Below are 26,928 nucleotides of genomic sequence, written 5' to 3'. Positions count from 1 at the left end.
GGCAAACTTGTCCCCGGAGCGCGCCGCCTTGGAGGAGGGCTCTCCAGCCGGCCCCGCGCTCGCACACCATACACACCCCCGGGCTGGCTCGCGGAGCCGTACAAATAAGACGGGTACCTGGCCAGGGCCAGCTGATTGGACAGCTCACCTGCCCTAAGGTTGGGGAGGGCATAGGGGGGAGCGAGATCTCCTGAAAAAACCGGACTGGAGCCTCTGCAGAAGCAGCCACGCAAACTTGGCAGCGCTGCAGCCACCGGGGGCTGCCTCCCGGCTCCTCCATTGGCTAACCTCCCCCCAGCCCTCCCCAGCGCGCACACCTCTCCCCCGCTCCGCTTTGCAGGAAGGGGCGTTGCGGCGCAGGGAGAAGCCCCCGCCGCGCCGCATGGAGCGCGCACCTAGCGCTTGGAACGGGCCTTTGGGTTCCAAACCGGCTCAGCTGCTTAAAGGGGGAAGCGGAGGGGGGGGGGTCGATTTTAACTCGCCCTCTCCCCTCTTTTCAGTCGTGTGTGCGTTGGGTAACTCCCTCCACTAGAGAGCCAAGGCGGTTTTTAATGCGGCGCCGTCACCATTTGCGTCCACATTGCTTCAAACCGAATTGTTCCTTACACACAACACGCTGGAGCCCTCAGATTATCCAGCGGCCACTTGCCAGTTCTGGGGTTTACTCCAATTCCCCCCCATCCCCAGAGACAGCAGCGTCCCCTCTTCGGCCGGTGGACACCAAGGCCAGGCGCTCCGCCTCTCCCTGCGCACATCGGATTGATTTCTTCTTTGGCGAGAAAGGGTCGTGCGAGCACGGACCCTGCGCTCGCAAGCGGCGACGTGTTCTGCTCGGTTGGCCTTCCAATGGGCCATTTGAGGGCCTCTACTCAAAAGACTTGTCTTGTTTGTCCTCGTTGGTGGTTGCGCTGGTCAGAGGAACGTGCTCATAGAACTGTTTAAAACAACCCCCAACGTATAAGTGCGCACCTGCCTGCCTATTGCACACGCAGTCACATAACCGCACACCTCCCTGCCTATTGCACACATACTCACATAACCGCACACCTCCCTGCCTATTGCACACGCACTCACATAACCGCACACCTCCCTGCCTATTGCACACATACTCACATAACTGCACACCTCCCTGCCTATTGCACACGCACTCACATAACCGCACACCTATTGCACAGGCAGACACATAATTGCACACCTGCCTGCCTATTGCACACGCAAACACATAATTGTACACCTGCCTGACTATTGCACACGCAGACACATAATTGTACACCTGTCTGCCTATTGCACACGCACTCACATAACCGCACACCTATTGCACAGGCAGACACATAATTGCACACCTGCCTGCCTATTGCACACGCAAACACATAATTGTACACCTGCCTGACTATTGCACATGCAGACACATAATTGTACACCTGTCTGCCTATTGCACACGCACTCACATAACCGCACACCTATTGCACAGGCAGACACATAATTGCACACCTGCCTGCCTATTGCACACGCAGACACATAATTGTACACCTGCCTGACTATTGCACACGCAGACACATAATTGTACACCTGTCTGCCTATTGCACACGCACTCACATAACCGCACACCTATTGCACACGCAGACACATAATTGCACACCTGCCTGCCTATTGCACACGCAAACACATAATTGTACACCTGCCAGCCTATTGCACACGCAGACACATAATTGTACACCTGCCTGCCTATTGCACACGCACTCACATAACCGCGCACCTGCCTGCCTATTGCACACGCAGACGCTTTGCACCGGGCTTGGTTAGCTTCGCAGCAAGATTACTGCGGGCAGGCAGACGGCTCGGTGCGCCTGACTTTCTTACAACGCGGCTCGGCAGCGGACCGTTTCTGACGGGCTCTCCCGCCGAAGATGTCCATCTCCCGGATCAAAGGGCGCTCGGGACAGGAACTCGCCGGAGCCTGAACCCCTGCGTCTCGGTAGGGTTGTTTTAAACTTTCTCATTCAAGGGGGGGGGGGGATCCCGACTTTGTGGCCTCTCCCCCCGCCCGTCTACTCCAGCGCCCCTCCCAGCTTGCCCCTGAGATTTTTACTGCGGAGGAAAACTCCTGGGGTGGGGGGATCAATCCCCTCCCCCCCCAAAACTGGTGCAAACGTCCGGAGCCGCTTCCCCGGGCTTCCCCCGCCCCTTCCCGGGCCGAGTTCACCCCGGGTTTTGGCTGCGGCTCCCTGCTTCCAGGCCCGGGTCCAGGCGGTGCTGTTCGGTCCTCCCGCAGTGCGCCACACCGTGGGGTTAAAGTCTGGTTTCCACTCCAGCGGGCTGAAATGCGGCGTGCGGGCAACCCGCCGCCCTCCCCTGCTGCTGGGGGTGAAGCCTATTTAAGGGGGGGAGTTACCCCGTAAGCTGGGACCCTTCTCGCTTTCTGTTCTCCTCGCTGTCTTGCCCGGAGGTGCCCTTGGCCCGTAGGAAGGACAGATCTCTCCCCAGGCAGGTGTCTGCCCAAATCAGAGGGCGTGGGACGCAGACACTGTTTTGGGGAGACACCAGATTCGCCCGCCTGGTGTAAACGGGTTCGAATAGCGCCCGGGCGGGGAGGAATCACCGAACTTCTGTATTCCTTGCTCGGCGCGTTTATCCGCGGACGCGCGGGCTGAGGGCGCAAGGAAATGGACAGAGCCGTTTACACGGGAGTCCGCGGGGATCGCAGCCCTAAATCGAGAGGCGGCCTTTGGTTCTGCTCTCTTGGCGGGGCTGGAGACGTGGGGGGATTTGGAAGTGAAGGCTCTAGAAAAGGCGTCGAGCTAGAAAGCGAAGGAGAGTGAAAATGGTTCTGCCCTAGGAGGAGAAAAAAAAAAGGTTTGGTTGGAAGCAAACCGTTGAATGTTGCCAGGCCCTCCGCGGCCACACACAGGACCGCTCCGAAACCCCCTAAGTCTTCTCAGTATCGCCAGGGGGTTGTTAAACGGCTCCTCGGCGACCCACAGATGGAGGCAGGCTGTAGGAATAAAGCGGAGTTTATGACATTCACGATCCAACGGAGGGACACATCTCCACGGGGAAACAAAATTCATTCCTCCTGGGCAGAGGAAAATCAAGCGCTTTAGGAACCAGGGAGCCTGCGGTGTCAGATCCAGTGTTCCCCTGGGTCTGTAAAAAACAAACCAAGCAACCCAACACAATGTCTCTTTCCCGGGTTAAAAACCAACCCAAGCCCTCCGCTTTTTTTTTAACCCATCATTTAAAATGGAAGCTTCTGTAGCTGTTCATTTGGGGATTTCGGGGTTTTTTGCAAGCACGCTCGGTGGGTAAAAAGAAAGGCTAAAAATGAATTAAAATGTGTGTGTTTGATGTGTCCAGCGGTTAAAAAAAAGGACCAGTGTAACGTGTCAAAACCTGCCACTCTATTTTCCAGAGCTTTTGGAAAACACCCGTTTGGTTGTCGAGCAAATAATGTGGCAAGCGATCTCTCCTGTCTGCCCGCCGGCTTTTTCCCACCCCTCTTTGAAAAGAACAATTCGATTTCATTTCGACTTTGAAAGCGACTTCGCTCGGATCCATTCGGCTTCGTTCACCTGGCTCCTTGGCAGCTGTAACACATTTCCTGCCGCTGTTTGATCCCGCGTGGGAGCTGCGGGGAAGGGAGGGCGGGTTGCAGGATCCTTTTGCGAAGAGTAACATTTAGGCTTTTCAAGAGAGAGTCCGGTTTGCGGGTGCCCGAAAACGGAAAGTCGTTTTGAAAAGGGGCAGCGAACCAATTACAGAGCCGGGCGAAGAGGAGCGGCTGCGGTGTGTCCCTTTACATTAAAGCAAAAGGGAAGCGATCCGTGCCTGCAGGAGACACCGCGGTTTGTCTTCCCACGAGAAGATCCGAATTCGTGCTCTGGATCCGGATCGCCCATCGCTCACAGCGAATCGCTCATAAAAGGGGGTTATTATTTCTGTTCTTCCGAGGGAGCCAGCTTCTCCGGAGGGGGGAAAACAGAGCCTTCCTAGCCTTGTCAATTTCACTTCGCTCCACGCCTGGGTGCAGCGGATTGGACACCGTTTCAAAGCGCTGCTGTTGTGTGTAAACCCAGCACGAAATCACTCCACTTCCCTTTCGCAAACAGGGGCGATTCCAAACCCAATCCGCCCAGAAACTTCCCCGGGAGGGAAACAACCAGAAAGTAAAATCTCCAGCCTGTGCTTTCCTGCCGGGTGCAAGGCCCATGTACCAGACAGTCCACCTTGTTTAGGGCAACCAGGGAGCGGTTCATTCCTCCACGCGGAAAGCTGGAAAGTGGAGGAGACATTTTATTAAAGAAAGAAAGTCCGCCCCCCTTCCCCCGCGCTGGGTTGAATTGGGAAATTGGAACTAGTTTGGATCTCTCTTGGCTGAGCGCAATCAGGAGCGTTTCGTGCGGGGAATCGGATTCAGAACGGATGAAAGTGACCAGGGGAGACAATTCGGGATGGATTCGTCTGGACCCGCCTCGCCACGCTCCGGAGACTCGGTGAAACGAAGCCGGCTCCGGGTCGGACCCTAGCAAGATCGGAAAGGTGGGAGGGAGCGGAAGGGGTCAGAAGCCCGGAGTGGGGGGGGATTAATGCCCCCGGGGTAATTGATGATTATGGTTTCCCGCTAGCAAACGGAGCAGGGGGAGGGGGCAGATACTGACTCTGAGATTGTGAATTCAGGTGGCTTTTCTCCCCCCTCCCCCCCACACTTTCCTTCCTTATCGATCTCATCTAAGGAAAGTGATTCCCAACACCCCTTGCCCTCGCTCCTATTTCCCCCGTGTAGACATGCCCTGGTGGCTGGGATCAGACCTGCAGCCGTTTCTGAGGGCTGCAGGCGCTGCCCCTCCCTCCCCCTGTTAATCTGTAACCCATCAGCCTCCCTCATCAAAGGGCACAATGTGGAAAATCAAGACTCACACACTCAAAAGGGCAGCCCCGGGGGAGGAACCTGGTGGGACATTAAAAGTTGATCAGACTTCAAAGTGCTGCATCATTTCCTTTTAAACTCGCCTAATGATTATGGGGGTGGGGTTATTAACTTGCTTTGGCTGGAATTTTATCTCCCTCATTTATCTCTCCCCCCCCCCCCCCAGCCTGGCTAAGTGGAGTTTGGGAACTCCGAAAAGTCACGTGGCGGGCACTCTTTAACCACAGGCTCTTACTTGCGCACACTTTTGGGTGGCTGATGGCGGAATCCTACCCCCCAAGAGCCAAACGTCTTCCCTTCTTGCCTGCCAGGGGTTAGCCATAAACGGAGTCTCCTCTGTGCCTCTTTCCACTCATCCTTATCGATTTCCTTCTGCTCAGGTGGTTCAGAATTATTTAAAATCAGGTGTCCTGTCCACCCAGCCCTCAACTCCAATTGCTGGGGTTCAGGGGTAGCTGGGTGAATCAGTTTCAGCAAAAAGAAAAAGGAGTCCGAGGGGTACCTTAAGGATTAACCATTTTATTATAGTGATAGAAATGTAGCCGTGTTTGTCTGGGGTAGCTGAAGCAAAATGCAGGACAATGTAGCACTTTAAAGACTTTAAAGATTTTATTATGGCAGAAGCTTTCCTGAGTTGCAGCTGATGCAGTGAGTTGCAACTCAGAAAAGCTTATGCCATTTGTCTTCCTCCCCTTCATTTTTTTTCCTTCCCCCCCCCCCCCCCCGCTTTCTTATTTATTCTTGGATCTGGACTTTCAACACTCCCATCATCTGAAGAAGTGGATTGTGCCCACGAAAGCTCATGATACTACCTACATGTTTTCTTAGTCTTTAAAGTGCTACCAGACTATTCGTCGTTTTTTAAGTTTTTCCTGTTACAGACTAAAGGAGCTACCCTGCTGAAGCATAACAAAATGGTTAGTCTTTGGGGGCACATTGACACCACAGGGCAAAAGTCGAATTTCGCTATGCATCTTCAGCTACATCAATTGCGCCGCTGATGTCGAAATAGCTTCATTCGGCTTTTGGCGCTGTCTACACAGCAGGAAGTCGAAGGAAGAACACACTCCCTCCGACGTCCCTTATGCCTCATGAAATGAGGGGTACAGGAGTTGGAGTAAGAAGTCCTCCAGCTTGACATTTTGAAATAATAGCTTGCTATGTAGGTGCACTCTTTGTTATTTCAAAATAACATAAAGTCCTGAGGGTGAAGGACAGACAGATCTCTCCTCACCACACACAGAGGCTACATCCAGACTGGCATGATTTTCTGGAAATGCTTTTAACGGAAAAGTTTTCCGTTAAAATCATTTTTGGAACAGAGCGTCTAGATTGGCACGGACGCTTTTCCGCAAAAGCACTTTTTGCAGAAAAGCGTCCATGGCCAATCTAGACGCACTTTTGTGCAAAAAAGCCCCAATCGCCATTTTCGCGATCGGGGCTTTTTTGCGGAAAACAAATCTCAGCTGTCTACACTGGCCCTTTTGCACAAAAGTTTTGTGCAAAAGGGACTTTTGCCCGAACGGGAGCAGCATAGTATTTCCGCAAAAAGCACTGATTTCTTACAGTAGGAAGTCAGTGCTTTTGTGGAAATTCAAACGGCCCGTATAGACAGCTGGCAAGTTCTTCCAGAAAAGCTGCTGATTTTCTGGAAAAACTGGCCAGTCTAGACCCAGCCAGAGAGGCAGGCTAATAGACGGACAGGGATAGCACTATCAGGTTGCATCTACATAGCATCCTAAACTCGAAATAAGATAAATAAAGTCATATCTTATTTTGATTGAATTTCGAAATAGGCTATTTAATAATAAGTGCCAAATTTCAAAATAATGTGCTACTTTGAGACATCCCTTAACCCTCGTGGAACAAGGTTTACTGGGAGGTTGAAATAGCATGCCCATTATTTCGAAAAATATTTCAAAATAACGGCTGGCTTGTGAAGACATGAGGCAGTGTAGACATACCCTTAGTGAGACACCAGAATAAGAGTCAGGAAACCTGTGTTCTGTTTTTAGCTTCCCCGCTGCTGCTTTGGACAAGGCACTTTGGTTCCCACTGAACAATGACAGAAAACAGAAGTCAGGGAACAGAGGTTAACTGTGGCCGAAGAATGAATTCACAAGTATAAATAATACATGAAGGCTACGTCTACACTGGCATGATTTTCCGAAAATGCTTTTAACGGAAAACTTTTCCGTTAAAAGCATTTTCGGAAAAGCACGTCTAGATTGGCAGGATGCTTTTCCGCAAAAGCACTTTTTGCGGAAAAGTATCCGTGGCCAATCTAGACGCGGTTTTCCACAAAAAAGCCCCAATCGCCTTTTTTGCGATCGGGGCTTTTTTCGGAAAACAGTACTATGCTGTCTACACTGACCCTTTTGCGCAAAAGTCTTTCGGAAAAAGACTTTTGCCCGAACGGGAGCAGCATAGTATTTCCGGAAAAGCACTGATGATTTTACATGAGATCGTCAGTGCTTTTCCGGAAATTCAAGCGGCCAGTGTAGACAGCTGGCAAGTTTTTCCGCAAAATCGGATGATTTTGCGGAAAAACTTGCCAGTCTAGACACAGCCCATTGGTAAAGAAAGAAGCACCAATGAGAACAGCAACATGAGCTAAGTTTGCAGCTTTGCTCATTAGGATGCCTTGTAGTGTATTATCTAGTCAGGGATTGGTTTCCCTAATTAGTAAGCCAGTCATAAAGCATGTAATGTGCATCTGTTTTATAATCACTGGAGATATTTAAGAGTAGGTTAGATAAACATCTGTCAGGGACGATCTGGATCTGCAGGGTCCCACACTCTAGGTACAAGCCAGATGTGGCTATTTGGCCAATTGCGTGTGGCTAGTTGGCTCAGAAAGTGTGTGTCTACACTGCACTGTAACTCAAAACAAGATATGCACTTTGTGCTACGCAAATTGCGTATTGTATTTCAATGGTATTTTGAAATCGCTTCTTTCATCATTTGGCGCTGCCTACACAACACCCCATTCCAAAATCAAGTGCTGTTCCGAAACGTCCCTTACTCCTTGTAGAGTGAAGTTTACAGGGACATCGGAATAGTGAGCCCAAAATAATGGGCTTGCTGTGAAGTCGTGGGATTGCTAGTTTGGGATACTCCCGAAATAACGTTGCAGTGTAGATACACCCCAAAGTGTTTACGTTTTCAGAATAATGTGACTACTTCACCATAGCGGTAGCCTCTGTAGTGGCTACTGATTCAGAATTGGTTGGACACCACGGACTAGACAATGCTGGGTCCTGCTGGGAGGGCGGGGGGCTGGTCTCGGAGATCTCTCGAGGTCCCTTCCAGTCCTAGTGTTCTATGGTTCTATAGATGTGGATCGGTTCGGGTGTAGCTTTATGAAATGCCAGGGGAGAAGCCCCGGTGACCAGCCTACCATGCTGCGGAAGGAGATATAGAAGCAAAAACTATAGGAGCCCTTCTCCTGGGCCAAGTGACTTCGTCTGCTTGGTTCTTTAGGTCCTGTCCGCGCTACTCACTGAAAGGGAACCCAGCCCCAACCAGCCCCATGGGTATTAAAGTAGGCTTCACACTGAGCCCTGCTTAAAACCCACCAGCTCCTGACCCCCACCTTAGCTTACTGCTTGCTCTCTATTTTGGACTGGCTCTTTGTTCTCTGGTTTGGAGGGAAGGCTGGGTGCAGGAGCAGGGTGGGGGTGAAGAGGGTGGAGGGGAGGTTGGGTGCAGGAGCAGGGTGGGGGTGAGGGGACTGGAGGAGAGGCTGGGTGCAGGAGCAGGGTGGGGGTGAGGGGGGTGGAGGGGAGGTTGGGTGCAGGGGCAGGGTGGGGGTGAGGGGACTGGAGGAGAGGCGGGGTGCAGGAGCAGGGTGGGGGTGGGGGGTGGAGGGGAGGTTGGGTGCAGGAGAAGGGTGGGAGTGAGGGATCTGGAGGGGAGGCTGGGTGCAGGAGCAGGGTGGGGGTGAGGGATCTGGAGGGGAGGCTGGCTGCAGGAGCAGGGTGGGGGTGAGGCTGGAGCAGGGTGGAGGGGAGGGGAGGGGAGGTTGGGTGCAGGAGCAGGGTGGGGGTGAGGGGACTGGAGGGGAGGCTGGGTGCAGGAGCAGGGTGGGGGTGAGGGATCTGGGGGGGAGGTTGGGTGCAGGAGCAGGGTGGTGGGGGAGGGATCTGGAGGGGAGGCTGGGTGCAGGAGCAGGGTGGTGGGGGAGGGATCTTGGGGGGAGGTTGGGTGCAGGAGCAGGGTGGTGGGGGAGGGATCTGGGGGGGAGGTTGGGTGCAGGAGCAGGGTGGTGGGGGAGGGATCTGGAGGGGAGGCTGGGTGCAGGAGCAGGGTGGTGGGGGAGGGATCTTGGGGGGAGGTTGGGTGCAGGAGCAGGGTGGTGGGGGAGGGATCGGGGGGGAGGTTGGGTGCAGGAGCAGGGTGGTGGGGGAGGGATCTGGAGGGGAGGCTGGGTGCAGGAGCAGGGTGGTGGGGGAGGGATCTGGGGGGGAGGTTGGGTTCAGGAGCAGGGTGGTGGGGGAGGGATCTGGGGGGGAGGCTGGGTGCAGGAGCAGGGTGGGGGTGAGGGATCTGGAGGGGAGGCTGGGTGCAGGAGCAGGGTGGTGGGGGAGGGATCTGGGGGGGAGGCTGGGTGCAGGAGCAGGGTGGTGGGGGAGGGATCTGGGGGGGAGGTTGGGTGCAGGAGCAGGGTGGGGGTGAGGGATCTGGAGGGGAGGCTGGGTGCAGGAGCAGGGTGGTGGGGGAGGGATCTGGGGGGGAGGCTGGGTGCAGGAGCAGGGTGGTGGGGGAGGGATCTGGGGGGGAGGCTGGGTGCAGGAGCAGGCTCAGGATGGGAGGTGCAGGTGGGGGTGCGAGGTTTGGGCAGAAGAGAGGGTGCAGGAGCGGGGTGGGGGTGCGAGGTCTAGGCATGAGGGGGATGGGAGTGTGAGGTCTGGGCAGAAGGGATTGAGGGTGCTTACCTGGCACCATGCCCCCACCCCCGCAGCTTCCATTGGCTGTGATTCTGGCCAATAGGAGCAGCAGGGAAAGCCCTCAGGGGAGGGGTTTCCTGCTTTGCCATTCCCCCAGCCGGGGCAGAGGGAGCATGTGGAGGCCGCTTCCTTCCTCTTTGAGTCAGATCCGGCCCATGAGGCTCCAAACCCCAACCCCCTGCAGCAGGAATCCGGCGTTCACGCTCCAACCGTGCGAGGGGGGGAGCATGGCGCAGGCTTCCCCCTGTGGGAGGAGGAGCCCCGAGCCCACGGCCCACCTGCAAGATGGTCACGGACCACACTCTGAGAACCACCGGGGGAGAGTTACCTGGGGAGTAGCAGGACAGGTTTGCCTGGCGTCTTTCTCTCCTCAGCTCAGGCATGAGGGGGCTGAAACCTAATCCATGGAAGCGGGCAAGGGCTGGTGTCCGGATGTGATGGCTGTACATGAGGCTGCTGCAACTCCAGGTGTTGGAGTGTGACACGTGGGGTCCCATTCCAGATTCTTGCATTGCCCCAGGAGGACACGCCCATGGAAGTGATAGGCAGTGTTCCCTAATGGGGGGATCTAATAAGGCTTGGGGGGGAGGGTCCAGTCTCAGCTTAGTCACTAAGCTATTGTGCAACCTTGGCCCAGTCACTGTTACTTGCACGGCGTCAGTTTCCCCATCTGTAAAATGGGCATGGCAGGACTGATTTCTCACAGCAGGGGGGCTCCATCCCACAGGGCCGTAGTGGGGAGAGCTGCAGGTACATGCTGCAACGGGGCCTGTCAGCAGCACTTTTCATTCCAAGGCTTCCAGAGTGGCTGATACTAGAGTAAGGGGGCTGGCAAGAAGGGCCAGACCATCTCACATGATAGGGGGATGTGATCTGTAGGGGCCCACCCAGGCTGTGGTTTAATAGACAGAGAGGATGGGGAGCTCTCACAGGGGGAGAACGGGGGAGGGGAGAGATACTGCTCCCTCAAGTCAGGCAGAAAAGAGGGAAATCCCCGCTGCTTTTAGCTCCCCTTCGCCTTAAGCTCTGGGCCTAGACTGCCCAAGTCAGGCCTCCCACCTAATTCTGCAACCGCTGTGCAATCAAATCTCCCTCTGAGCGTGAGAGTTGGATGCAAGAAGAACACAGGACCAGGGCCATTGGGAGTCACATGTATTCTGAGCCTAAAAACAATCTACCCTGGGCAGCTCCTTTAAAGAAGATGCACCAATAATATTAGCACTTGCACCGCTCGCAGGACTTGTCCACCCTGGCAAGTTTTTGTCACCAATAACTGAGTTTTGGCGACAAACCAGTGAGAGCGTTTACACTGCAATGTGACTTTTGCCGGGAAAAACACCCAATTTTGGCGACAAAAAACTTCCGCCCTGGGAGAGGCTTTTGTCTTTCCGCCTCCCTTTGTTGACAAAGAGCCAGTGTGGACTCAGCTGTTTGTTTTGTATCTGATAGTGCCTGCCCTATAGTGCTGCTCAGTGTTTTGTGATCTCCGCTGCCCTGCAGGCATGTGTCCCTCCCCTTTCAAAGGTCTGGGAAATATCTGACAGCTGAGTGAATTGCTCTGTTTGGGTAACAAACTAAGAGCAAATCATTGGAATGCTTCTGTTCTGCCCTGCTAGAACACAGGGCAGGCAGGCTGCTGCTGCAGGGGGAGGGCTGGAGAGATAGCCGTGCTGTTTTGGCATTCCTCAGCATGGACCACTCACAAGAAGTGCAGGGATCATCTCTGCCTTCCCACAACACTGCACTGCTGGGTGCTCACCCACAACGCCATGCTCTATCGGTCAACAAGGTGTGAGCCATGTGGCCATGAAACGTCAACAATGGGAGGCAGAAAAAAACGGTTTTCACTTCTGGCGACTTTTGCTTGTCAATGGCACTTTGGTTGCCAAACCTTCCTGGTGTAGATACAGCCACATTGGCAGCCGGTTGCAACCGCCCACCTGTGCATGCAGAGGGTGTCCGCTCATTAGTGGCCCTGCTGATTCTCCAAGTCTCAGATACCCCTCGTACGGTCTTTCCCCAAGGAGCACTTACGAAGCTCTGCAGAGGGAAAGGAGCATCTCTGGGGTTTGCTACCTGATCCAACATGCTATGCCCAGCACGTCTCAGTCCCCTTTGGATCCAGATGAAGAAGTGGGTTGTGCCCACGAAAGCTCATGATACCATCTACATGTTTTGTTAGTCTTTAAGGTGCTGCCGGACTATTTGTTGTTTTTTAAGTGTTTCATATCCATTTTTATCTCCAGGAAGGATGGACTAGTGGGTAAAGCACTGAACTACTCTAGTCCTACTGCTTTATAGGACCTGTTGCCCATGACGTCACTTTATGCCTCAGCAATCCGTCTGTAAAATGGGCACACTACATACTGACTGGCTACTTCCTTCCCAGGATTCGTACGATAAGGGTACTGGGCATGTTAAGTTGTAGAGGAGCATTACTTAGTGGCACATTGCTTAACATCCTCCCTTTGAGAAAGATACTTTTGTCTAGAAAAGTGTTTCCCAATTTTATTTGGCCACGGAACCCTTTTAAACATGAAAGAATTTTACGGAGTCCCTAATCACAACCTAATATATGGAGCTGAAAAAGCAAACTACAAATAAGTAAGGTTAATAATAAACAAATGCTAAACAAGCTCATGAGACCAACATTTAGTTTAATTGCACAAATTTAAAAACAAAAATCACATCATCTATTTTTTTAAATCATAAAACGTGATTTAATGGAATTTTCTCGCGGAACCCTTATTTTCACTTTGCGGAACACTGGGGTTCCGTGGAACATCATTTGGGAAACAGTGGTCTAGAAACTAGATGCACATTTTGGACAGGGAAGGTGAGTAGCCATCCGAACAAACTTTGGAGGGGCATAGTGAGTTTTCAGTCACTGGAAGTTTTGGAGACTGGCTGAGGTTCTAAAAGAGATCCTGTAGGTATCGGCTGGACGAAAACATGACGGGATGAGATTCTTTGGAAGCCAGACTGTCTGAAGAGTGTGGCCCCTTCCGGCTTTCCAATCTATGAATTTTCCTCCTGGAAAGATTTGTCTGGAAACCGTCTATGGGACCTTAGATGATTCATATATTTATTTTCCCCATTGCCGTATGAAAGGCAAACCGAGTGTTTCTATCCGCGACTGCTAGGTGCTTACAACACTGACATTCGCAATGAGAAAAATAGTCAGGGAGGCATCTTAGCAGCAGTTTTATTGTGTTAATAAGTTTGGCGTCTATAAGCAACATATGTAAATGGCTGATATACTGTCTTGCTGCCATTTAACATTATGTTGCTGAGGTGACTGGGTGCCAAGTCTGCAGCTTTTCGACTAATATGCTGGGAGCTGCCAATTTTTTTAGGTTGTTTTTTTTTTAATTTAAATAAGTTAGCAATCTGCCCGTGCCAAAACAATGACTCGGGCCCTTGCGTCTCCTTTGAGAATTCCTAGGAGTGTGGATAAATATTGTGTGTGTTTATCCTTCTTTTCAGCTGAAGGGCCCAAAAGCAAAATCTCTGAGAAGAACCAGAGGAGGCTTCTCAATCGATTCGTTTCTCCACCATTCCTTTTTGGTACAAATCAATCACTTGGAGACATATCCCTCCACCTTTAGAGCAAGGAACTCAAGCCATGTCTTCACTACATGGATGATCGATGCTGCCATAATCGATCTTCCGGAGTTTGATTTAGTTAGTCTAGTTAAGACTTGTTAAATCAAACTCAGAGGGTGCCCCTGCCAGCGTCCGGTATTCCTGCTTCTGCAAGGAGTAAGGGAAGCTGATGGGAGTGTTTGTTCCCATTGGCTTCCCATTCTTAAAACAAAGTATGTTGACTCCAGCTAGGCAGGGAACCTTGAAACAAAATCCGTCGACTCCAGCTATATAACTAACTTAGCTGGAGTTGCGTTTCTTAATTCCATCTTCCCTTTTAGTGTAGACCTGGCCTTACTGAGCAGCGAGGACACTGGGTCGTTTTATTGCAAACAAAGCATCTTCATCCTTGCTGTATTTCCTGGGCCAGCCCTGTTAAAGTTTGACGACTGATTTTGGGGGCGGGTGGGGGAGCTCCAATCTTGCTCTGATGCCTGCAGTGTTTAGTCTACACACTTGCTTTTCAGCAAACCACCACTGGTACCTGAAAGAGACCAAGGGGAAGGGCTCTGATAGCCACCAGTGGCGATCATATCTCGTCCTCCCTCTGCAGACACTCAAGACACGGAGCATGGTGGCGTAGAATACTTGGAGAAAACTCCACAAGCTTGCCAAGCAAAGCCATCCTTGTTGGAAGCGTAGATGCCAATAGCTCTGTGCTTCCCCCTTCTCAGGCTGGGGGTGAGGAGAAGGGGAAAAAAAGACGGTTAGTTTCTGTCTCGTAATTTTCAGTTCATTTATGTTGAATTGCTGGTTTCTTGCAGTCATATGGATGGCAAGCTCCCAGCCATTATTAGTGTAAACAGATTTGTGCACAGTATATTTAGCCATTCCATATTGCTTTCAGGAAGTGTGCACATTTTAATGGCTTATACTTAGAGGGCCATATTCTGCCGTCGCGCTGTAGGAAGGCGCCAAATGGGAATGGCGCATAAAACAAACATTGGGTGGCGCGCTCGGGCTGCAAGGCTCTTTTGGGGTCATGAAGGAAGCCGTTAGGGCAGAGTCCGGGGAATCTGGCTTGGTTGTCACCTTCCTTCAAAGCAGGCATCAGTCAGACAATAACACCGTACATTTATTCACCTGCAGATCTCACAGCGCTTGGCAGGAGTGCGGGAAGATCACAAATGGGGAATATTAGGTAAAGGGAGTGGAACAGACTTCTCCAAGGGGAGAGTTAGTGGAACAAGTGGATGCACAGCCCAAGTCTCCTGAGCTAACCCCCAAAAGTTGGCTTTCTTGTTGTCATTCCTTTCGCGGCGTGTTTGCCAAGCTAAATAGGAGTCAACAGTGTGACGCTGTTGCAAAAAAAGCAACCATCCTCCTGGGAGACATGCACAGGAGTGTTGTGAGCAAGACACGAGAAGTCGTTCCGCTCTACTCTATGCGGATTAGGCCTCAGCCGGAGTCTTGTGTCCAGTTCTGGGCCGCGCATTTGAGGAACGATGTGGAGAACTTGGGAAAAAGTCCAGAGAAGAGCAACAAACGTGCTGAAAGGTCTAGAGAACATGAGCGAGGAGGGAAGACTGAAAGAACTGGGGTTGAGTCTGGAGAAGAGAAGACCGAGATGGGACATCATAGCAGCTTTCAAGCATCTAAAAGGTTGTTACAAGGAGGAGGGAGAAAATGTCTGAAGGTGGTTCTTATGGAGGGTAGGTCCATCAGTGGCTATTAGCCAGGATGGACAGAGATGGTGTCCCTCGCCTCTGTGTGTCAGAAGCCAGGAATGGGTAACAGAGGAGGGATCACTTGATACTTCCCTGTTCTGTTCATTCCCTCTGGGGACCTGGTTTTGACCACTGTTGGCAGACAGGACACGGGGATAGATGGACCTTTGGTCTGACCCACTGTGGCCGTTCTTATGTTCTTAATTTATTTTCCTTAACCTCTGAGGACAGGACAAGAGGCAATGGGCTTAAACTGCTGCAAGGGAGGTTTAGGTTGGACATTAGGAAAAACGTCTTAACTGTCAGGGCGGTTCGGCACTGGAATAAATTGCCTAGGGAAGTTGAGGAATCGCCATCATTGGAGTAGGACAAGAGCTGAGGCACATGGGGCCTGTGTGGGTCTCCCTCGATGAAAACTGGGTGGCCACGGTCTATTCAGGCCCCCTGTGGCTAGGCCACTGGTGCAAACCCCTAGTGCAGATGCCCTGCACTGGTATGAAAAGTGCCTTGTCCTCGTGCAACACTGCAAGTCACTTTTACACTGGTGGGATTTGCACTAGTGAAGCCGTATCCCTGCAGCCCTTCCACACTCCCTGCACAAGGCCTCGCTCTGAGCTGCCATTAGGACTGGAGTGTGGACGTGAATTTTTACATGTAGCCCAGCTGTTACTGAAAGAGCTGCGAGGTGCATTCAGCATTCCAGCCGTGTCCCTGAGACACTACGGTGTAGGCACTATCTGTGCTGAAAAGAGGAATTATTCCAGTAGCACATCGTCCTCCCAGAAAGGTGGTGCAGGTTGAACCTCTCTAGTCTGGCAACATCCATGGTCTGGCATGATTTGAGTTTGCCGGATGGCCACTTAGCATGGGCGTGGCCAAGTTTCCCGTGGTCCCATAACGTTTGTTTCCAGCCACCAGGCCTGGCTCTCAGTGTTCTGTGCTGTGATTTAGCTCGAATTCACTCCTCAATGTCTTCTAAGAGCCCAGTGGAAGTGTTGGTCATGCTGCTAGACAACATTGACTGCCCATGGTTCAGCAAATTCTCTGGTTCGGCACCGGTTGGGTGCTGGACTAGAGAGATTCAACCTGTAGTTAGATTGGTGGGGAAATTCTGCCAACCTACCACTGTCTACATGGGGACTTATAGTTTCATAGTATCATAGAGCTGGAAGAGACCTTAGAAGATCATCAAGTCCAGCCCCTTGCTCTAGGCAGGACCAATCCCAACTAAATCAACCCAGCCAGGGCTTTGTCAAGCTGAGACTTAAACACCTCTAGGGATGGAGACTCCACTACTTCCCTAGGTAACCCAATCCAGTGCTTCACCACCCTCCTAGTGAAATAGTTTTTCCTAATATCCAACCTGGACCTCTCCCACCACAACTTGAGACCATTGCTCCTTGTTCTGCCATCTGTCACTACTGAGAACAGCCTCTCTCCGTCCTCTTTGGAACCTCCCTTCAGGAAGTTGAAGGCTGCTATCAAATCCCCCCTCACTCTTCGCGTCTGCAGACTAAACAGACCCAACTCCCTCAGCCTCTCCTCATAGGTCATATGCTCCAGCCCCCTTAGGTCAGCAAGCAGCTCAGGGTGAGATTTTTCACACCCCTGAGTGTAGTTATGCCAACCTAGTTTTCTAGGACTTGATCTACACTACAGAGTTGGTGCCAGGTAAGGTGACTTATGCTGAACTAACCCTGTAAGTGCGGACATGACAGAGTTGCTCCTGCCAATGGAAGTCACCCTCGGCACTGTCCTAAAAACTCCATGAGAGGCGTAGCGCTTAGGTCAATGCAATGTGGGCAACACAGCGTCCAGGTAGATACTGCATTTTTGACATTGCTTGTTGGCCGTGTGGAAGCAGGACTAAGGGAGAGGGGATTTGGGTGGCCATTTCAGGGTTTGTCAGTAGCAGAGCAAGAGTCTGGGTCACTCTGACGCCTGCTAACGCTAGAGCTTGAAGAGACGCTGTGTTCACCTCTCTGTCTCTCTCTCCAAGATAAGAGTGGAATGCTTACCTCAGTGAGAACCTTGAGATAAGACAGTGTCCGATGGAAACTGAGTGGCCAGGGAAGTAATTGTTTAATGTTATATGTAATAGAAAGGTATATATATTGGTTTTTAATTGCTTTGTGTGACGGCGCGTTGGGGGTCCCCCGTCTCCTGCACCCCGAAATGGCACAAACAGACTGCACCAGCCGGTGGAATAGAGGAAGTTTATTGCCTCTCCAGGATACAGTACAGCACAGACGTAATCTGGTTACAGAGCTGGGCTAGGATGCCTCAGGCCCCCTTGAGATGGGGGAGACTGGGCCCCTAAACTCCAGCCCCTTTCCCTAGGCTGTCTCCTCCATGCTTCCAGCCCGCAACTAACTAACTCTCTTCCAGCCCTGCCCCCCCAGCCAGGGCAGCCTCCACCTTCCTTTGTTCCTCTCCATGGGGGGTGTCTGGCCCTACTGGTTTGCATAGTGACTCATCCTGTTTTGCTGGGTCGTGGTACCCACGGCAGACAGGGGGGGTTACCCCAGAGCCAGCAGCATAGAAACCAGCCAGGTACCCCCACTACGTCACACTTTGTATTTGAAGATTCGCTTATGCTGTCTTCCCTTGCAATATTGCTAGAATAAACTGCCTCTGGCAACTTGTTGCTTAAACACAACTCAGAGTGAAGGCTCGTTATCTTCCACAGCTGTCAACACCACGAGGGGGAGGAAGGATTCCAGTTGTCAGTGCCCCACATGTTTAAGTTGGTGAAAGTTAGGATGCCTCACTAGCAGAGGGGGTGTAGCGTGGACATGAACTACCTCAATAATAACTGTAGTGGCTGTACATTGACCTTACTTAGCTTGACTTAGTTTTGTAGTGTCGACAAGGCCTAATCTAGACAGGGCCCCTGTCAGGGAACCATAGAGTTTAAGGCTAGAAGGGACCACACTCCTCCAGTGCACTGTATCTTATAGAGGCGGGACAAGTCTTGTAGTATGTCAGGGCAGGGGAACAGGTGTCAGGATTTTTGGGTTCCATTCCTGGGACAAGATCCACAGAATCAGATGGAAAATAAACCACCATCATCCTCATTTAGCCCCATCCATATAAATAACGTGGTGCCTTCTGAAGTGTAATTGACATTTCATGCTGTTCCAAGGAAAACTATATTACGATGCAACGTTATTTTGATTTTGCATTAACAGGAGCGTTCTGAGCAAGACACGAGAAGTCATTCTTCCATTCTCCTCCGTGCTGCTTAGACCTCAATTGGAGTATTGAGTCCAGTTCTTTCATTTCATGAAAGATGTGGAGAAATTGGGGAGGGTCCAGAGAAGAGCAACAAAAATGATGAAAGGTCTAGAAAACATGAGCTATGTGGGAAGGCTGAAGGAATTGGGTGTGTTTAGTTTGGAAAGGAGAAGACTGAGAGGGGACATGATAGAGGTTTTCAGGTATCTAAAAGGGTGTCACAGAGAAAAGGGGGGGATTATTCTTCTTGGCATCTGAGGACAGGACAAGAAGCAAGGGGCTTAAACTGCAGCAAGGGAGGTTTAGGTTGGACATTAGGAAAAACTTCCTACCTGTCAGGGGGGTCAAACACTGGAATAAGTTGCCTAGGGAAGTTGTGGAATCCCCATCTCTGGAGATATTTATGAACAGGTTAGACAGACACCTGTCAGGGATGAGATGGTGCGTGGTCCTGCCATGAGGGCAGGGGACTGGACTTGATGACCTTTCGAGGTCCCTTCCAGTTCTAGTGTTCTATGAGTCTATGATTTAGTAGCACTCAGTGTTTGTATTAACACCTCAGAGGCCCAGGCGCTAGGCGCTGTACAAACCCAGGACCAAAAAATGGTCCCTACCCCCAAAGAACTTCCAATCCAGGTATGAGACGAGGGCTACGCAATGGATTCGGACCACAGAGGGAGTGCAAGCGGACAAGGAGACCATTCTGGGCAGCGTGATGGGCAGGGATTTCAATTTTTGTAGGCATCGCCGCAAAGGAGAATTGCAAGGAGGATTTTGAAAGTGGGCCATGATAAGAGATGGTTACGCAGAGCTCATCCCATGCGTGCCGGGCGCAGGAGAAAGCAGGAAGCTTGCGTGAAGACGTCACAAGTGGGCTGATCAGAGGTGAGTCTCGACAGCCCAGTAGTGAATGAGAGATGACAGGTGGGCGGGGACGAGGCCACAAAGCGCCTTGAAAGTGAAGCCAAGTAGCTTACAAGTGAAATGATAGAGTGAGGGGCATTGTTGAAGGAGAGAAAGGGGGGAGGTTGTCAATGCAAGTCAGGAAACCCCTCTTTGCGGCTGCATTCTGAACGGATCCGAGCAAGGCAAGATCAGACCAGAGAGAAGACTTTGGCCATTTTCAAGACACAAGATGATGGGCACCTGGGTGGGTGTGTTAGTTGTGGGGGGAGAGAGGAAAGGCCGTAGCTCAGAGATGTCAGGTGGGCAGAAAACACAGGCGTTCTCTGCAGATCCGATCTGGAAATGCTTAAAAAGCAGCAGCACTTTGCAGCACGAGTAAGCTCAGAGGGCTATGACATGGATTGGCGGTCACCTATTCCGATTGCTTGTGTGTAGGGGGATTCAACGTTTTCTATTAAGGATTGCTGTGTTATTCAAAACAGATTTGATCTTGGGCGGACACCATCGGCCTTACGCAAAGAAACATCCCACCAGCATGAAGGCGAAGTCTACCTGCAGATGGATTCGATCCAACCTTCAATTTGCATCTGCGTATGTTTCCTTTTGTGGCTCAGTTTGGTCAGTGTTATTTGCTGGTTGCCAACCCTGTATTTAAAAATATGGGACTAATTTCTGAGCACCTCTGCGCTCCCCCACCTCCCAATATGATTATCATCATCATTAATAATAACAACCCTGGAGCTATACTCACCTACATTCACCCAAAGGTATTTCTTGCTGTTTTTTGCAGCACTCAGAAACTCCTGAGCTTGTTGTATAGAGATGAAAATATAAAGCATGTCCCTTGTAATAAGGGACTGTCGACAACCTTAGCTGGCAGCCCCTGGTAGAAAAGAGCCCAGGACTTGCAGCCCCCCACATGAAACTTTCCCTTTCATTCATATGAAGACTGGCCCTACATGGAAGGATCTTGCTGGTTTCAGCAAAATTATAACCATTTCTCCATTCCGCTCTCCCCTTCTCAAAGTTCTCCAAGTCCAGTGCAACTCAGTGGAATTTAAAGGGTCCCATTGATGAAAAATACCCCCCAGTGGTGCCTGCTGTTTTCTTGCCTACTCCTGCTCTGAGTGAGCCCTGTGATCACTAGACTCAGGAGAGTTTTGAGCGGGGATACATCTTTGTGTGACTCCGAGCCTTTGACTGCACTTTGCACCTTGTCAGTTTCAGTCCTAGGCGACTCAGAAGGTGCACAGCCCCCATGTCTCTGCTAAAATCTTAATTGCTAAATGGGGTGCCCCCTCATGCTCCCTCCCTATTCCACCAGGAGACCCTCCCTGCACACTTTCGGCGACAGGCACCAGTCTCCTATGTTTTCCCCGCTGTCATCAGGCCTCTGACTCCACAATCAGTCTTTCCTGGGTACATTCGTAGATCCAGGTAGAGTCTCATGACTTCATTGTGGCTCCCCAGGGCTTTGTCTGAGCAGAGCAAAATGCAAGATTGGGGGTATTCATTCAGTGTGGGTCAGTTAGTGTGGATTCTTCACACAGCAACCAGGGGAAATAGAAAAAAAGGTAATGGGAACATGTCAAAGGTACAGTCATAAAACCTGGCAAAGGGACTCAGAGAACCTGACACCCATCGTGAGAAATTTTCCATGGAGGAGGACGATTGTTTAGAGACGTGTTTTAATGATCTTCAGCAACTCACCAATGAAATATTTTAAAAGCAAATTTTAGATGAAGGTCCTGTCGACTAACACGGTAAATTGAGAAACTGATAGTATGGCAAATGCTTATTAAATGGCTTCATTACTCTTGAGTGGATCTTTTACAGGCTAATAGCTCTGGCAGGCTCTTTCACTGTTCTCTTGGATGGGGCGGGTGAGTGGACATTAAGACCCAGCAGTGCCCCAAATTTTTGGGTGCCCCACGCAGTTGTGTATTCTGCGTGTGGGTCAGGATGGCACTGGCCACACCTGCTGAGGGTCTGGGCCTAGATTTCGAGCTGTAATGTTTCTAGCTGTGTGTGGCTGGTGGGAATCAGTTCTGCACCAGCGCCTGCTTTCCAGAAACCTGTAACCGTCGGAAAGGAGACTGGCGTAATTGAGGGTAGGATCCGGCTTTCATTTACAGCACACAGATGGGTGCTGCAGTTGATGAGCCATATCCTCAACTGGTCTCAGCCAGTGTTGCTCCACCGAAGCCAAGGAAACAGTCCCAATTTACACCAGGGAGGGCCGGGCGCTCAGTTTTGGAGACAAGCAGATCTAATGCAAAACTGAATAAAATGGACAATTTTAGGATGGTTAGACCCCCCCCATTTTAAATTTGTTAACCCCCCCCCCCAAATTTAACCCTCTCCCCCCCCCAAAAAAATCTCAATATAACTGTGGTCAGTGCAGTGACACCAGGAGAGAGCTGGTGCAGCTGAGCCGAGCCAACATTCGGGCGCTGAGATGGGTCGGGGTCCCACCCTGCCATCCTTACCCTGCCTCTCGTTAGCAGCCCATTTGAAATCGATGGGCCTCCTCCCATCGCCGCCACACACTCGGCTGTTCCAAAAAAAGGCTCTGCCAAAGGACAAAGTGCCTCTGTGGAGACAAAAACGGCCCAGCAATTACGAATCCAGGCTCAGCATCTGCAAAGCTCACACCGGGTGAGATGGCCCGGAGGAGGCGAGGGGATGCAGCATGGGAGAGGGGGACAGAATTGGGCCCTCTGTGAGTTATGCTTTTCATTCTGGCTGCCTGTGTAAACAGACAGCTGGAAGAAGAGTGTTCAGATGCCAGTGAAAGATGCCGAAAAGGCTGCTGTAACATGCCTGGAAGGGAGTTTTAGGCTCAGCCAGTCTCTGAGCCCAACGGCAGAGGGGAAGGAGTTTGGGATCTGTCTCACCATGGCTACCCAGGGTCGAGAAAAGTATGCCAGCTCAGGGGGCGGGGTGGGGTCTCAGACATCAAGCTCCTTTCAGCGAGGGAGAAAGCCAGAACATCAGGGCGCTGTTATTGGATGTCATAATCCCCCTCCAGAGAGTGTGAAAAATCAATTAGAAAGAATTAGTGATGTGCCGAAGCTGGAAGTGGGTATTGTGCGGGGTGAATCACAGGCCCCGTCCTGCAGAGACCGACTCACATCAGCCGTCCCGACTCAGGCAAGTAAACCCAGTTCCCTGGCTGTCAGTGGCATTATTCCTGATTTACACCCACATACGTTAAAGAGAGGAAACCCAGCAGCAACAACGCTCACGGACAATTATTCGCAGCGCCTTGCAAGTTGCAGTATTAATTTGCAAATCATTACTCAGATACAGAAGACAAGAATTGCTTATTAATGGCTTCGTATCAGCTTGGTTTCTTCCCGAGGCCTAGATCTTTTAAAAGGCATTTAGTCGCCTAACTGCCTTTCGGAGCTGCTCCCGGCTGCTCAGTGCCTTCCACATCCCAAAATGCTTTTCGACTAGTGGACTATGCGACAGAGAAAGCACCGGCTGGGGCTGAAAAGTAGGCGATGAGCGATTAGCGTCCAGCGTTAGGTTTCTCGCCCGGGTAGAAATGAAAGTTCGTAAGGAGCGTGATTGTGTGGTGGTGCGGTGGTGTGCATCTGCGAGGCTTGTGTTCCTCGAATGCCCCGAGAAAAGGAGAATTTAGACTGGGGAACTTCCTATCAGACTGCAAAGTCCTTTCCCAAAGCAAACTTAAAACATTTAAATCCCGAGCGGACAAAGCAGGCAGGCCCTGATTCGGGAAAGCAGTTAAGCACATGCTTAAATCCATTCCTACTCAGGACAGCCGTTAAGTATGTTTTTAAGTCCCTTTCGCTTCAGCAGGGCTGGGGGGGTTGAGATTAGACGGTGGGGAATCATGCTGCATTGGCCCTAGCGGCTCGGGGCTGGCACATATTATAACAGAGTTTGGCCACATCAGGTCTAAGCCAGCTCCCACTGAGGCAAGTAGAAATAGGATCAAGCCCTTTATTTCTAGGCTGTGTCTAGACTAGGGCACAGGCTGCACGTGGGGCCCTCCTTCATCTCAGCAGGCCGCAAGATTGTCGGAATCAGGACGGTGCCCCCCGGGAGAGGGCAGGATCGCTCACTGCGCTGGTGTCCCTAGGATTTGCTGGTTGTGCCCACTGATCCGGAGCAGTGCTGGGATTGGCCGTAGAGGGAGCGCCCGGCTTTCACCGTCAGCGCTGTGTGCAATCAGCACCCGCCTCCCTCACGGGTGCTGGGTCTCCGTGTCTGTCACTTTACTAACACCAGTAGGAAAAAAATGTTGCGGATGGAACCCAGTGGAATCTGGCAACCCTGCCAAAATGTCTTGTGGGCCGCACATCGAACCCCGACGGGCCACAGGGTGCCCACTGCTGGTTTAGTCTAACTCCCTATAACACAGCCCCACAATAATTCCTAGAGCAGAGCTTTTGGATAAAACATCCAGCCTTGATTTAAAAATGGAGAATCCACCATGACTCTTGGTAAATTGTCCGGAAGGAAAATTCCTCTTGCTGCTAAAAATGGACATTGTATTTCCTGTCGTTATTGGTTGAGCTTCGACTTCCAGCCACTGGGCCGTGTTAGATCTTTCTGTACTAGATCAAAGAGCCCGTTAATTTTGGTCCTCCATGTAGATACCAAGTTGCTCTGTAACCTTCAGTTAAGCTAAACACATTAAGCTCTTTGAGTCTGTCACCACAAGCCAGCTTTTGTAATCCTCTACTCATTCTTGTGGCTCCTCTCTGAACCCTCTTGGCTACGTCTAGACTACATTCCTTTTTCGTAAAAGGGATGTAAATTAGACGTATCGCAATTGCTAATGAAGCGGGGATTTAAATCTCCCCCGCTTCATTAGCATAAAAATGGCTGCCGCTTTTTTTCGGCACGGAGCTTTGCCGGAGAAAAGCGCCAGTCTAGACGCTGATCTTGCAGAAAATAAACCCTTTTCTGAAAGATCCCTTATCCCTTATTTCATAGAGCATAAAAGCTAGATCCCTTTTCCTTATTTCATAGAGGGATAAGGGATCTTTCGGAAAAGGCTTTATTTTCCGCAAGATCAGCGTCTAGCGCTTTTCTCCGGCAAAGCTCCGTGCCGAAAAAAAGCAGCAGCCATTTTTATGCTAATGAAGTGGGGGAGATTTAAATCCCCACTTCATTAGCAATTGCGATACATCTAATTTACATCCCTTTTACGAAAAAGTGATGTAGTCTAGACATAGCCTCTTCAGTTTAGCAACATCCTTCATACAGCCAGGAGCGGCCCGAGGACGGCTGCAGCAGCTGGCACCCCAGGCAGAAGGCACGATTGGCGCCCCCGCCTGCACGGCCATCAATGGCTGTGATGTCATCATTGGACGCCCGGGCACCCCATGACATCATCATTGGGTGCGCAGGCTGGCGGCACCCTAGGCGATTGCCTAGTCTGCCTAGGCTCACGGACCACCCCTGCATACAGCGCACAGGCAACCTGCGGAACTCCTTGCCAGAAGATGTTGTGAAAACTAGGACTTTAACAGGGTTCAGAAAAGAACTTGATACATTCACGGAGGTTAGGTCCATCAATGGCTGTTAGCCAGGATGGGTAGGGATGGTGTCTCTAGCCTCTGTTTGTCTGGAAATGAGTGGTAGGGGAGGGCTCACTTGATGGTGCCTTGTTCTGTTCACTCCCTTTGGGGCACCTGGCCTTGGCAACTGTGGGCAGACAGGACACTGAGCTGGATGGACCTTTGGTCTGATCCCGTCTGGCCTTTTTTATGTTTGTATCCTTCTTGAATTGTGAGCATTAGAATTTTTGCCAAATATTTGCCATTCTACTCTGACTCGAACTTCCCTTAATTGTGCATCCCAGAATCACATTAGCTCTTTGGACCCCCGTGTCACACTGGGAGCTCATATCCTGCTGATTATTCACCAAGACTGTCAAATCTTTTTCAGAGTCATTGCTTCCCCGGATGGAAACTCTCCCACCCTGGAAGGATGGCCTGCATTCTTTGTTCCTAGGTGCATACATTTACAGTTAGCCCTATTAAAAAGCCTCTTGCTTGCTGGTGCTCAGCTGACCGAGCGATCCTGATCACTCTTCATCAGCCAGCTGCTCTCATTATTTATTGTGTTTACAATTTTTGTGTCATCTGAAAACTTCAGCAATGACAATGTTATGTTTTCTTCCAGGTTGTTAATTAAAATGCTATAGAGTTTAGGGCCAAGAACTGATCCTTATAGGAGACCTCACTAGAAATACACCCAGTCAATGAGGATTAAAATATTGCCCCAACATTAACTTTCTTCTGTTTTGTTTTTTGTTTTGTTTTTTAACTTCCCAGATTTATTGAAATTCCAAGATGTATTGAAAACCAACATTAACAAGACCAGTTAGTTCGATCAGCCTGCTCTTTTAAAACTCTTGGATGCAAATTTATCTGAACTTGCTAATTTAAAAATGTCTAATGTCATTAGTGGCTGGAATGGAAAATATGTTATCATATGATATGACTACATGATCTGTTTTCTTCTTGAAATATAGAACAGAAATGTGTATTGAATACTTTTGCCTTTTCTGTGTTATTATTGACAATTCTACTGTATCCTTCTAGCTATGGACCAACACACTTGTCAGGATTGCTTTTCATTCCTAATATACTTTAAAACAACTCCTCCTTGTTGTCCTTCATTCTTCCTGCCATATGTGTCTCCTTGTGTCACTTTGCTTCCCTTATCACTTTTCTACACTTTCCTGAGGCAGCGAAATGGTATGATGTCATGCCATGGTGTAAACTAAGCCTTGCCCCCTAATACAACTCTTTCAGAGGGAACATGGTCTTGTAGTTAAGGTATAAGAGTCAGGATATCTGAGTTCAGTTCTTGGGTCTCTCACCGACTCCTTTAGTGACCATGGGCAGATTATTTTATGTCTCTGTGCTCTCAGAGCCCCACCGGATGTTTGTTAGGCTGTGTTCATTAATATTTATAAATTGCTTTGAGATCCTCAGACAGAAAGTGCTATGGATGTGCAAAACATCAGTTATTTGTCCTAAAAGGTTGCCTATTTTTAACCTGTTCTGGCCCTGTTTTAATAACAGCAGTTCGATAGGTGCCAGCCAAGAACTTCCAGTCCATGATGTGCCTTTCACACTAGGCCTCCAGAGACCTCCTAAATCCCTCAGGAATCAGTTGTCAATCCGGTTTTACGCTTCCTTTGCCCCTCCCAAGCTTCAGCAACAATCTCACCAGCTCTAGACTAAGTGGCTCAATTAGCATTTAATTGGTGCACCAGCAACGGGCTTTCGAGTCCAATGATAGCAACAGTGAGGCTAAGTGGGTTTGGGTCTGTAGTTCAAGCCCATCTCCTTCACTCCGGGGTGGGAAGTGATGCAGTCAGTGGCTGCTTTCCTTCTCTTCTCTTTCACTGCACAAAAACGAAAACCCAAACTCTGATTAAAATCCTCTTTTTTTTTTAAATTCACCTGCCCATCTTTCCTCTGTCTCTGTCTCCCTTTCTATCCAAACTCATAATTAATCGCTCAAGGCAAAAGTAATGAATGTTAATTGGCCATCTGTACAAAGACTAATTAAAATCTACCATGCTGGGGATTAAAACATACCTATA

At 50.5% G+C, this 26,928-nt stretch overlaps 1 protein-coding gene across 9 annotated transcripts; it reads left to right on the top strand.

Annotated features, from left to right (window-relative positions):
- Window positions 1-4: 4 nt before the first annotated feature.
- LOC142829713 (uncharacterized) lies at window positions 5-25,864 on the top strand. 9 transcript variants are annotated; one of them, XM_089777736.1, is made up of 7 exons: window positions 5-1,975; window positions 3,410-4,536; window positions 13,986-14,224; window positions 17,185-19,307; window positions 19,811-19,919; window positions 25,257-25,322; window positions 25,646-25,864. In XM_089777736.1, the coding sequence occupies exons 4-7, from the start codon at window positions 19,220-19,222 to the stop codon at window positions 25,683-25,685; spliced, it is 303 nt and encodes a 100-aa protein (XP_089633862.1). In that variant the 5' UTR covers window positions 5-1,975; window positions 3,410-4,536; window positions 13,986-14,224; window positions 17,185-19,219; the 3' UTR covers window positions 25,686-25,864. The 9 variants fall into 9 exon arrangements, 1 of the variants encoding a protein (XP_089633862.1); XR_012904461.2 differs by lacking the exon at window positions 25,257-25,322; XR_012904465.2 differs by lacking the exons at window positions 25,257-25,322; window positions 25,646-25,864 and having other exon boundaries at window positions 17,185-18,528; window positions 19,164-19,307; window positions 19,811-21,144.
- The last annotated feature ends 1,064 nt before the right edge of the window (window positions 25,865-26,928 follow it).

Source organism: Pelodiscus sinensis, chromosome 4, assembly GCF_052426305.1.
Source record: "Pelodiscus sinensis isolate ZL-2025 chromosome 4, ASM5242630v1, whole genome shotgun sequence".
Classification (NCBI taxonomy): Eukaryota; Metazoa; Chordata; order Testudines; family Trionychidae; genus Pelodiscus; species Pelodiscus sinensis.
This window is presented reverse-complemented; position numbering and strand designations above follow the sequence as displayed.